This window comes from Cyclopterus lumpus, chromosome 5 (assembly GCF_009769545.1).
Source record: "Cyclopterus lumpus isolate fCycLum1 chromosome 5, fCycLum1.pri, whole genome shotgun sequence".
NCBI classification, from domain to species: domain Eukaryota; kingdom Metazoa; phylum Chordata; class Actinopteri; order Perciformes; family Cyclopteridae; genus Cyclopterus; species Cyclopterus lumpus.
In genome coordinates this window covers 17,951,670-17,965,774 of record NC_046970.1, presented here as the reverse complement: position 1 = coordinate 17,965,774, position 14,105 = coordinate 17,951,670, and the positions used below count along the sequence as shown (strand labels likewise).

The window sequence follows — 14,105 nt, the reverse complement described above, 5'->3', positions numbered from 1 at the left end:
GAGCTAGCTCTCAAAGGACAGATTATAAATGATATACAGCCATTTTGCTCTGCAAGAGAGCAACACCACATCATGGGCAGACGCACACACACACACACCACACACACACACACACACACACCACACACACACCACACACACACACACACACACAGGTGTTCTGCTGCAGTGCCGTAGCAGTGACCTTGAGGCCACTGTTTAGGCAGTATTGTGGCACAGTGGTCAATCACTCTATAATAGCACTCTAAAAGCAATATTAAGAAGATTTACTGGGGACGGGAATGTGCAGAAGTCTTGAGGAGCGCTCTCGCTGATGAATGCCTTTAAAAAAAATCTTGATTTCATTAATGGTTAATAAAACATTTTATTGATGCTTTAAAATCAGCAATAAGCACTAATCAAACAAAAATAACTTACACTTTTGGCAAAGTTGCACACACAAATAGACAAACAATTTCTGGTTAAACTACTGCCACAGATCTCTTTACCTTTATCTTTAAATAAGCAATCTTTAGCCAGATGACGCATCTAGCATTATGTATGTGTATGTGTAGTTATGTCACCTAATTTCTTTACACCCCACAACAAATAACTGAGGTAAAGTTGACAAACACAACAAATGTGTCCTTGAGCAAGACACTTAACCCTGAATTGCTCTCCGAAACTGTGTCTGAGGTGTATGATTGTACGTCGCCTTGGATAAAAGCGTCAGCTAAATGAAATGTAATGTAACAATTTATCTATATATATGTTTTCTTTTATTATAGTTGACCATAGAGATGGAGAATAACAGTATATTGGTTAAACTATGCAGATTCTAGCTTTGTTTTGTCAAATCCCACAGGCTGCCTTATATAAATAAGGAAGCCATGAAAGCTTTCCCACCCTAGCAAACCAAAAACAATATTTTTGTACATGCATATTCCTGTTTATCTATCAAGCATTAAAATGTATTAACCATTGATGAAGTTAGTGACAACTAATGAAGCTTTTGAATACCTTATATAAAGTACCTTATTGCAACACATTTTCAAATGCAGTGGAATACAAAAGAATGAGCAGGTGTGTGTTTAAGAAATTATGGCATAGCTTGGACATTTTTTGAAGCGCAAACACTTCTCAAATTGTAAGCTTTTATATGAGGGTTTCATTACTGTCTCTGGAGAAATACACTGTGGGCTGGTGTCCCAGTCCCGGATTAAACAAGGTCTTTGAATAAAACTATAGTTATATCCATGAGATGTCCACTGAAATGCATCCCTAGTCTAGAGCAAGTCAAATTTGTGTTTGACAAACTACCCTTGACTGTACGATACATCTTGAAACTGTATCTCTTTTAATCAATAGTGGAGCATATCAGCTCAAGCCAGTAGGCCATATTGATTTCCCGTATGACAAATATACCAGTTACCGAAGTTATAGAGAATCAGATGAGCTAGAGAAGGAGTCCCACATGGCTGGCAGTAAAGTCAGCTGTCCCAAGAGATGCCTGACTGAATTAAAAGTACAGATGCCAAAAAACAGATTCTATTGGCCTGCTCCCACAACAGTATACAATATGTCTGCCAGTGTGATTGTAGTATACTACTAGTGTATAGGTTGGCACTCAGTAGGCATGACTGAAAATGTTTAAAAATAGACGTGGTTTTTTAGTTTATATCGTTATATATACATTCATTTGCAGGGCGTAGGAGCGTTGGATCAGACCCTCGGCACTAAAGTTTGGACTAGCTGAATAACTGAAGGAATGTCTCTGGGAGAAATAACAGCAACGTTACAGTAACTAAAAAAAAAAAAAAAGCAATATGGGGCACTGAACTTAGTGAATTGAATATTTATCAGATCACACAAGACAATAATTAGCGAGCTACTGCACCCTGCGGTCTCTCCGCCTCGCTTCGCGCCACTAGAAGACTACTTCACCAGGACAAGTATGGACCGGAGCGTCTGTAGCAACTCAAATTCAGCCAGTTCAATCTCCAGTGCCGGGAGTCTGATCCCTAGCTGCTGCAACACTTTCCGGCTCAGTTGTGTCCTAGCGGATCATGGAGACGGAGACAGGTCAGCCTCTTTCATATTTCCTCAAAGTGTAGTTAGTTACATTCTCGATCCTTATTTTTCATCTGAATCTATATATTGTATGTACATAATTACATGTCTTGCAATCTACGGTGTGTGTCCAGTTGGCGGAGTAGTGTCTTGCCTCATTCTACCACCAGCCCACCTCATTAGTTCCCACCTGTCTTAAAAGTCAGTCCTCAGATTCGCTCGAAAATACAGTGCCAAAAACTGTCATCTCTAAATGCTTCTTTGTCCGAGGTCATTGTTGTATATCTACATTCAGCTCTTGTCCTCTGAAATGTCCAGAATCTGAAGTGGCGGCTGTAAGCCAGGAGTACGGATAGCGAGTTGACAGGTATGGCAATGCTTTTAGCTGAATATGCAGAGTCTGGTGCTATAACCGTCTTCTTTCTCTCCATGTCAGCTCTTTCCCTGAGTTGACCTCTTTGCCCTCTCTTCTCCCGCTGTGGGGCAGAACAAGGGTGGTACCACGGCTGCCAACACAGACAGACAGCATTTCTCTCTCAAGGGCACAAAAACAGATACAGTCTTGGACCAGATCCAGCCCTGCCTTGCTTGAGGGCACAGAGCAGCTTTCTTTCAACTTTTAGTTTACACATCCTCTACAGAATGATCCATAACATCCCAGCAGCAGCAGAAAAGAGGAACAGGAACACAGAAGCTGTTTTGTTCTGACTTTGAATTGGACCTTTTCTGAACCTTTAAAATACATTTCCTTGCCCATGGGCATAAAGGAAGCAGAAACTAAACCTGTTTAGTCTTACACGTCTTGGATACTGCCGCAGAGATAGTCACACTTACCCATTGGATCAGGATCAAAGCACCAAAATCAGACACGGCCTAATGTGCAAACACATGATTTCAGCTTCTATAGTCTCTTGTGACAGTGTAAGTCAGTTATTGCAATTGTATCCAAAGAATACATACAGTACAGCAGCTTCAGATTTAAAAGAATCTTCATTGGGGAATTGTTTATCTAACCTTCGATCAAACCATCAGTGGTGAAAGACGGATTCCGATCTTTTACTTTATTAAAAGTACAAATATAGAAATGTAGCAATACTTTTATGAGTAAAAGCAATGCATTAAATAATATAATGGCTACTATAAGTAGTAGTAGTAGTGTTTTAATATGTCTTAACAGTACAGAAATATGACCCTGACAGTTCTTACATTAGTGGCATGTGGAAAAATCAATTATGTTGACTACTGTGTAAGTACATCTGTTTCAGGTCAGGAATATTAAAGGAGATGCATCCATTTGTGCAGCATGAGGTTTCATGGGCTCAGTCACATTACAGTTCAATCAAAGTGCTACTGCATAGCTCAAGCAGAGATCAATACTCTTTCAACTCCACTGTAATTTCCAGTGTTAGAGTTTGTAAACTCCTATTTCAATTGCAGTGTGTTGTATGATTTAATCCATTAAAGATATCTTTCATAGTGATGTACACATATTCTTTCAAAATGATTTAGAATAATGCCAAGTTATTATAGTTATTATTATGTAGTAGTTTATATTACATTTATTTGGCATTATCCCCACACAATCATCTCTCTTGCTGTGGCCCTGACATTGTATTTTAACTGTGGTTCCAAGCAGACAGAAAATAAGGTGCACACAATAGTGTGTGGATTTCCCTTACCTGTCATGACTATTTCATGACACTCTCTGGTAGTTTGAATTTTAATAGCTGTCCCTATTGTGTCCAGAGCTTATTTGAGCCCCTGGGCGAAACGCGAGCCTGACACCCAGACGGGAGACAGCAGATAGACCACTGTCACTCTCCCTTTTCAGCCTCTTGGCCTGAGAGCTCTCCCTTTTTCAGTCCAGAGGGAGGGGGGCAGGGTGGATGATATGTGCGAGTGTGCTTCCACTGCGTTTGTGTCCGGTCTGTGTAAGTGTATGGGCATGAGGGGAAAATATAACAACTCCTGTGTTAGGGTTATTTGAAATTCAAATATTGATTTTTTTTTTCAATGCAATACAATAGAAAATCAAAAACATCCACCTAGTTCATTGGGGAATTGTTTAAAATGTGTATCAGATTCATCCATCCATCCATCCATTTTTCAATACCGCTTATCCTCATTAGGGTCGCGGGAGCGCTGGAGCCTATCCCAGCTGACATAGGGCGAAGGCAGGGGACACCCTGGACAGGCCGCCAGTCCATCGAGGGCACATGTAGGGACATACAACCATTCACTCTCACATTCACACCTATGGGACATTTAGAGATCAATTAACCTGCAGCATGTCTTTGGACTGTGGGAGGAAGCCGGAGAGCCTGGAGAGAACCCACGCTGCCACGGGGAGAACATGCAAACTCCACACAGAAGGACCGCTCCGACCGGGAATTGAACCCCCGGCCCTCTTGCTGTGAGGCGACAGTGCTAGCCACTACACCACCGTGCAGCCCCTTGTGTCAGATTCAGTACATGGGAATGTTCAGTAATTATATGATCCAAATCTTACGTAGTATTGAAGCATACAACAGTCCCTATATGAATATACACACACACACGCACACGCACACAGACAGAGATGTCTCATTAATGCTAGGGCAGTCGGGCCAGCTGACTAATACATTCAGAAAGAGACTCCTATTTGTTCCACTGTTTTTCACTTTGATCTCTTGCGGTAGGTTGACTAAGCTAATCTGTACTACCGGTGCGTTTAACTCCGCTCATTGTTTATGACTTCTTTATTTTTTTCTTATGGTACAAGCATCGCGTTAACTCAACTTTAGACACAGTTTTGTTCTATTTGTTTTACCACATTTTGCTCTTCTGTCTCTCACGTTAGATTTATTTATATTCATGTCCCGCCCCCCACAGATTGTCACGAGGAGTGGGAGCATTTGGTTTGATGCAATGGATCATCCCACCAATGCAAATGTGGCACAATCCTCATCTTACAGTAATATGATTAGTTGTGCTGCCCTAATTCACATATACATGATTTTGCACACATGCACCTTGGATCCATAGTATGAACTGGATCTCACCCATGCACAGACAATAATAAACATTTTGGTTTGGACTATATGCACTGATGAAGCCTTCATCTTACATTAGTAAGGAGCGACTGTGGGTCAGCAGATCCGTCTTTCAATCAGGGGGATAGTGGTTCAATCCCCGCCCTAGTCGATGTGTTCTTGAGCAAGCCACTTAACCCTGAATTGCTCCCTGTAGCTTTGTCTACAGTGTATGAATGTGACATGATTGTAAGTCGCTTTGGATAAAAAGCGTCAGCTAAATGACATGTAATGTAATGTAGTCACTGTCAGCTTGTTTCTGTTGTTCCCTCTGTGCACTACTTGCCAGGCTTCCAAAAAATATATCTAAGAGGTGTAAATGAAACCTTTGGTATTGAAATGTGATATGAGCAGCACACACCACATCTTTGAGTTTTCACAGTTTTCTTTCCTTGCATAAGATTTACATAATACACTTTTTTCACAACATTTTAAGATAGAAAAGTGCAAGAATTATCGTCATAGAAACAAAAGAGCATGTGTTCTGTGGGTCAGAACATAATAGCATATAAAATGAACGTGGGATGCATTATTCAGTCTTTTAGACGTGACGATTTCTACATAATCATCCAGCTGTCTCTGTTTAAGACCACCGTGTAATATTTATGCATGTATACACGACGAAGTAGGAATACTAAATAAGAATCGGTTATCCTGTGATATGTTTGTATGTGTGTGAGAAAGAGAGCTGTGAGCTGTGTTCTCTCACTCCACTCCACCATCTCTTGCATGAGTCAGACACATAGAGCACAGTGCGCGACAGCAAAACTCACCCACTTGTACAGCTGCCCCCACAGACTCACACAAATACACACACACACACGAACACACACAAGTGCATATTTTATTTTCAGCATTGCAACATACATTTAATTTGGGTTGTTGGGATACCGTTGAAAACTGCGCTGGTATTTGAGCCTCTTTATAGAAAGCAGAAATCTAGTGGCGTCAGAGTAAACGTTCAGACGCAGTGGCTTCGTTGTCTAAATAGTCAAAACACTATAAAATGTGTTTAAGTGGTAAACTTAAATCAGGCATGATAATCTTTTGAAGATGTGAACCACAAGGCGAAAAAGCATTTTGCCCAAAATGTTGATTATTCCTTTAAGTAATCATCCAGTAATAGCAGCAGCTGTGACCAGAGCTCCTCTGAGCTCTGTTGCCTGATGAACATGGAAATCTGTCACTGGTCCTGTTCTCGGAGTTTGTATGTGTTGCACAGTACAGCTGGAATATGAGGGTGAACATACCACGTTGGGTTGCAGTACACACACACATGAACATGCACACATACAGTACACTTGTGGTGGGAAAGACATGGTGTCAGAAATTGCTCAATGTCACTTTCCAGTCCATTACCTTTCAGAGGGGGTTGTCTGTAGGGGAATGAATGATAGATCTGTGTGTGTTACTGTGACCCTGGGATTTCTCCTGAAATGAGAGAATGTGTTTGTTTACATACAGTACAGCATATCTGCACGCCTGTTTTCCTGCACTGAAGACGAGTCACGTCAACGCGTCCTCACACAGAACGCCTGCCTCCTGCCGTGTCCTCTTGTACTGATATGGTGTGGAGATTACAACGAATAAGCACACAAAACCACACTGTACGCTGAGCAAAGAGACCAATCTTTAAACCAAAAACAACACCAAATGCGACAGTGCTGAAAATAACCTTTTTTAAACAAGAGAAACCCTTCCCGAGACACCCCTTTACTGCTGTTATGAATGCTGCACTTACATCCATCCCCTCATGTTTCCCCCTTAAACACCCAGCCCAACAATGTTTAAGTGAGGAAATGGACTTCCTGTCTTTAATTACGTCCTTATTTAATAGTGGGTGGACCAGCTATGCTGCTGGGTGTGGCCCCCCTCATGGGAATCATGGGTTTACAGTTTACACGATTTGTTATGAATCTTTATTAGTTTTTCTTTTTCATAGTTATATTTCTGTCTCATGTGTGATGAATCCCCTCACATTATTATTGATCTCTAGTTGGTTAGGATGTATCTCTTTTTTCTAAGAAGCCATGAAAATATATATTCTGTTTGAAAATGGAAACCTTTTGGTTAAACTTTAGGTAAATATGTATTAAACATTGTCAGTTAACCATGAACTATTTAACAACACTGTACACATTTATTTTTAAGTATGCAAGGATTTAACTTGGAATTTTCTCGCTGTACTTAAATCGAGTGCCGAGAACTAATGTACAGGAAGGTGCACAAAGATACAACAAGGACGGCAAATGAGAAATAATCCAGTTATTTTTTCCCCTTAACTGTCACTGCAATGATAATGTTGCTGTATTGTCTTACATCTTGTTCTACATGACAGACACAAGCCCACCGCCTTTGTAGCACGACCCAAAAAGCAGACACATGTTTTTGGTTTATTTCCTTTTTCTTGTCTTTTTGTGCATGTTCTTGTTACCGTTTAATTATGTTTACACTCCTTTCTATATAATTTACTTACACATAACATACTGCATTATTTGTTTAATGGCATCCTTCAGATGCGTATTCTACTACATTCTGCCTTTGTATGCATGGTAACAAACCTCTCTGTATGGCATAAAATGGTATCATTATTATGGAGGTCATTTTCAAGGACACTGTGACACATTTCTCCATCACTACATCTTATAATAAGAGCATGATGATCATCCACCTTTTAGCCGCTGATGGGTTATTATTCATAGAGTTACTCTCCATCCAGCCTACTCTTATTCTGTCTTCTTCTTCCTCTCTCTCTCTATATCTCACTCTCTTGTCCTCTCTGAGTCACACTTCAACCACTCACTTCCCTCTTCATTCCCCCTCTCTCTTTTTAAAATGGTGAAAGCTGAAAATACGTGTTGAAGCCATCTATTCGCTGCAGAAAAATTGCACCATATTTTTGCATCATCATGACAATAGATTCTGCTCAGACATGTTAAAATGTTGTTTGCACCATCATTCTCAAGATTTATATATTTTTTTATATACGTGTAATTTGTGTGCTGCTGCACTGTGACGTCCATATGTTACAAGGACATTTGGAGGTCATCACTTCATTTCATACTTTACTCTCTTTTCTTTAAAGAAACATACACCACGCACCTGCGCACGCACGCACGCCCACACACACACACACACACACACACACACACACACACACACACACACACACACACACACGCACCGTGTTCCAGAGTCGCAGGTATTTCCACTCGTTGAGTGGGATGCATAGTGTTTCCATGGAGATCTATTTTCAGCCACGGACAAAAAAAAGGGCCAACTGTTAAAATATGTACGCTCTGACTGAAAAGAAAAATCCCATTTTCTATAATTCTTTTTTACTTATTTTTGTTAACGTCTCTTTCTTGTCTATTTGGACACAGGATGTTAGGAAGGTATCATTTGTCAGAGCAGATTTGAATCTCAGTTCCTGCTGTGTTTGAGAGATCAGCGGATTACCAGCCATAAATGATAAAGTAAGAACAGTAAAGAAGAGGAGAGAAGTTCAAGGTTCATCCTCATCAAGATTTAAAGACTGGAAATTATTGTTGTATATAACAATAAATCTGGAATCTAATTTAAAAAAAATTTCAGTTGAAATGAAGTTAATTAACAGCAGTTATGATAATCAGTTAAGTCATATAGTAAGAAAGAAATCCCAAATATCTGCTGGTTCTAACTTCCCAAAGTGAGCATTTACTGCTTTTCTCTATTCATATCTGTCACGTCCGGGCAGAACACAGGACACAGATGCAGGGTTTTCCAGGTAAAGTTGTCTTTATTAGTAAGACTGACTCTCCAATAAATAAATAGGAAGAAGCATGGCTATAAAAGATTATCAAAACAAAGATCACTCCACTCTTGGAGGAAAACAAAAACACTCCTTAAAAACTGGAGGCACTACGAAAGATTATCTAAACCAAAATCACTCCTTACGGAGGAAACAAAAGACAGTGAAAACTTTAACAAATAAACTAAATCTAGGACACAAAAACGTACAAAATCAAAATCACTCTCTTGGAGGAATCCAATGAAACAGAACGTGATGGCTTGGTATTCAAGGTCTTTGTAACTATGGCAGGGCGAGAGGGAACGCACGGACACAAGGACAGAAACAAACACACTGGCACAGGACTATATGTACACATGAGGGAAGTGGAGAAACAGGTGGACACAAATCAGGAATCAGGGAAGACAATCAGACTGGTGACACATGAGGAAGGGTGAGTGACCTGAAACGAGAGGAGAGTTACTATTTCAAAATAAAACAGGAAATGACAAGACAAGAAGACCCAACAAAATAAAACAAACCCAACAACTTCACCACGGTGCGACAATATCATCATATTTTACCTAAATATCTTTAGGTTTTGGGATTGCTGAACCCACAAAACAAACCCTTTAAAAAAAAAGTTTTATAGACAATACATTATGAATATGAAAATGAATAAAGAGCATATTACGATGGAAACAATAGTCCTAAAATTGAAAGTCAAGTCTAATTCCAGTATTTTAAATGTTATATTATCTTATTATCACTACATTAGTGTTGTCCATATGCAAAACGTCATGGTCAGGTGTAAAATGATGTAAGAGTAAAGACTTGTCTTGGTCCTGAACCCATATCTCCAAAGAAGCCCATACTGATTATTTATGACACAGTCCTTTTCATGATTAATACCATAATCACAAGTTTTCTTATTGGCATTTACAATTCTAACTATAGCCAAGTATTGCCAAATGTGGTTTATTACTAAGCATGCCTGCTTAATTAGCTGGCATTGAGTGCGAAGTGACTAATACTGATTGATTTGATGACACACAACCATAAATAAGATTATACTGCAATTTTGAATTTCTGGTACAATAGTGGACAGTTTGTTTTAAATCCGTAAGCTGCCGATCTAACATGGAAGTCAATCTAACGTTAATAGTGCATCGTCTCTCATCCCATCTTTCAAAGGTGGAGTCAAATTTCATCGTTTGAATCTCGATTAGAACGATCACAAGGAGCTTTTGATAAATACGTCAGCCATCCATTATACAGCACCAGCAGTCCCTTATCCCTTACTCCCATCTGTACATTTGGTGTATAGTCTGTTCAGACTTTACTACTTGGTGATGGACTCTTATCACTAAGACTCCTTTGCAATCACCCCTAATCCTCTGTGAGATTGTTGTGACTCATCTGTGTATCGCTACCGTTTTTCTGCCCTCTCACTGCCTCCTCAAAATCCACTGCCAGAGCATTTAGGTGGGCTGACAGTATTTAGCCTACAATATTTATAATCTGGCAAATTAATCTTAAACATCATTGCAATCAGCTATCCAGGAAGGAATAATAGTGTAGCAGAGGGTTTTCTAAAAACAATGAGTTTGTAATGATTCAAGAGATTGAGTACAGCATAGCTCACATCTCAAGGGCGTTTAAGGAGTTGAAACATTTAACAAGGTTAGATGTCAACTCATACGTACAATAGAGGTACCCATCACATGACAGAAATAGCGAAGAGTATGTTGTTTGTTGTATTGAAATATTAAATGATTGCTGCCATTATACAGAATGGTGCATTTGCGTGCTATAGCTAACTTCCCTGCCCCTGGACGGATTCTAGAAATGTAGTGTAGGAGGATAAGCATATGTATTTGTTGTTTTTAAAAAGTCTGTGATTGCGGTATTGGGTAGAAATATGAGTGAATGTCACGTCTGATGTGCACCTGACTAAAACAGATACGGGGGGTTCTACACAATGTGGATAGTAAAGATATGTGCATCGGTGCTTGGGCGTGCATATTTGTGTGTCTGTGTATCCAACTGGAACTGGCTAAAGCCTGATTATATATGAGCTCTAGTTTTACTGTGTGATAGTGCCGGTATGCTAAGCCAGCCTTCTTACACACACCCAAAGCACGTGCAGGCAGTCACGACTCACACACACACGCACACACGCACACACGCACACACACACACACACACACACACACACACACAGACGCTCGCACGCACACGCACACACACACACACACATATATATGCATGGACACACATGTTTGTGTGTGATGTGAGGCAGGGTGCTGTAGAGATCAATGGGAGAGCATGCTAGGTCCTCTCAGAGAGACAATTAAAAGAGAATGGATAATGAGGCTATTTATAGACTGATCTATTTGTAACCAGGGCATTCTCCTATGTAGGAGCTGGGGATTGTTCTTTTTTCAGCCTGCCCTCCTTCTGTCCTCTCCTTCTCTTTCTCTGTTGCTCCATATTTCTTTTTTCTGAGGAGCAAAATGGATTTAGTTTCTCTATTTCCTCGCATTTCTTTCAGCATTTAAACATTTGCTTTTCACATGACAACTCCGTCGTTCTGTTCCTCTTTCTCCGACATCGGATGCAAATGGGTCATCAGTCATCTTATCTTATCTTATCTTATTCACCGCAGATGTTGATAAGTCATCCCACAGTCATTTGCATTTACATGTGAAAAAATGTCATGCAGCAGAGATGCTATCAGGTGCAATCCAGGGCCACTCCAGGGAGACCCCAGTGACGCACCATGCATGACATAATGCTGTGGTAATGTATTTGGTTGTGAGGGAGAGAGACACAGAGACAGAGAGACAGTGAATACCCAATGTGTGTGCGCTCAGCAACCAAATAATGGTACAACACTGAAAAGCAGCCAGATAGAATCCTATAATGTACCTTAATGAAAATATTTGATGAATCTGAAGATACAGAGCACACATTTGCTGATAGTAGACTTTATGCTAATTACAAAGCTTTGTGAAGGTTTGATGTAGATATCGATTCAAGTTCATAGTAGTTTCTTACACACCAGTGATGCAGATTCTTATTGTAGCTGTAAATGTGATTTAATATATGCACATTTATTAATATACAATATACTATAATAGTTTGGGCAAGTTCTACTTAATTTTAAGACCCATTACATGACATTGCAATGCAGATTAAATATATAAAAACAACCACAGCACAATTTTTTTTTTATCATCGAGTAATTTACCAAGGGAAATGGGTTTTGGACTGTCGATTACAAAAAACACCTCAGACCTTTGGTAATTGTGAATTGCATTTTTTCTGACATTTTAATAAACTAAATGTTTAAACACCTCAGCAATAATCCACATTATTTTGCACCCGTCATACATCTGATTTTATAAATTGAAATTACTTAAAATGAAGAAGAATTGTTTAGACAAGGCTGATAAAATATACATACAACCACGTACTCAACCCTAAATGATGTCCATATTTAACATAATGTTGAATACTATGCAGCACATGCACAAAACATATTGTTATATGATTCTAAATCATCCACATAGAAAACTATATCAAACTAATAATGCTTTTCTTTTTTATTCATGGAAAAAATAACAATTTCACACAAAAGCTACTAATTTATGTTACTGCTATTTGGATTACGAAGTGTATCTGTTGCTCTACATCTGATGTAACAAACTCTTTCGCCACATTGTTTTAGCAACTGCTCTAAGAATAATTTTCTGGACAGTATTCTTGAAGTAAATTGTCCCTCGAGCCAGTATGAAGTTCTTCAGATAAAAGAGCCAAAGAAATTTATATACAGTAGTTTGTGGTGTATGAGGAGGTGTATGAGGTCAAAGCACAAGGCCCTCATCTCTTAACAGAATTTTATAAGGAACTCAGAACTGTGGCCCACCATGACTCAAACTGGTAATTAGAGAGATGGTTTGTGTGCAGTGTGAGACTGAAAAAGAGAAAAAACAAAGAGCAAAGAAATTAAGAAAGTTAGGAAAAAACGATACATTACAAAGCTGACTGGAGATCACAATAATGACCAATAAAAACTAATATTATACTGTAAAAGACGACAATTGCATCTGCAGTTTCTTGCTGTGCAATTAAATATTCTTTGTATGTGTGGATAAAAATGTGGATTTTTTTGGGGGGGGGGACCAAATGTAGAAGCAAAGCAGATAGTTGTTTGTCCCTGTAATTGTAACCCTATATACAATATAAAACTTACTGCAATACGCCAGTAAGAATATCCTTCAAAGACTGATGATACTGTGATGTATTGTATTTTCTAAGCGGTGCTCTCCTTCTGTCCTTCTCTCCTTCTCTTTCTTTGTCTTACATTATCAGGTCTCGCAGGTGACAAAAATGACCTGGACAAGAGAAAAGAAATATATGGTGAAAACCTGATACCTCCAAAGAAGCCAAAAACCTTCCTGCAGCTGGTATGGGAGGCCCTGCAGGACGTCACCCTCATCATCCTGGAGCTTGCTGCCCTGATCTCCCTGGGACTCTCCTTCTACCACCCTCCCGGAGAGAGCAACGGAGAGTGTGAGTGAACATCACTAAACTTGTGACATCACTTCCTTTAAAATTCTCTCTTGCCGTTTGTTTTGAAGTCTTGAGACAGCCACACAAGCACAGACACTCACACACAAACACAAACACACTACACTAGTTATCTCACAAGTATCTGCACTATTGCAGAGGACAGCAAAGAGCTATACATGCATTGGCACACTAACATCACTTCCTCTGACATTACAGGCACTGACACACTTACACCTACATGTACTGTATGCACACACCATTTAATTGGTGAGGCAGGTCACACTTTGTTTGTGACCTGCCTCAAGAGATCAAGCGACTCATCCAGCACAGGGCTAATTTGTGTGTATGCGCATGTGTGTGTGTGTGTGTGTGTGCATGTTATGAACGTGTTAAATATGCATATGAAAGGTAAGGTAAGGTTAACGAAGTGTTGAGCAGAAAAATAACCTTAAGCCCCAAGTGCCTATACATCAGCCTGTGAGCCGTGAAACAGGAAACGAAGACCGAGACCATAACGAGGTGCTGAGTCAGCAACATCAGTCATTGCTCCCAGCATTATCACAGTAATGGAATTCAGTTACCCTGCTCAAGGGACATGGTCATCATTTTAAAGGGCTTAAAAAGTCTTGTGAAAATAG

At 39.7% G+C, this 14,105-nt stretch overlaps 1 protein-coding gene across 6 annotated transcripts in view; it reads left to right on the top strand.

Moving 5' to 3' along the window:
- atp2b2 (ATPase plasma membrane Ca2+ transporting 2) overlaps nucleotides 1-14,105 on the top strand; it is a 59,369-nt gene that overhangs the window by 6,733 nt on the left and 38,531 nt on the right. For all 6 annotated transcript variants that reach the window (XM_034532567.1, XM_034532565.1, XM_034532564.1 and 3 more), the window contains exon 2: nucleotides 13,267-13,467. In XM_034532567.1, the coding sequence (XP_034388458.1) occupies nucleotides 13,267-13,467 (201 nt within the window). The remainder of the gene's footprint in view (nucleotides 1-13,266; nucleotides 13,468-14,105) is intronic.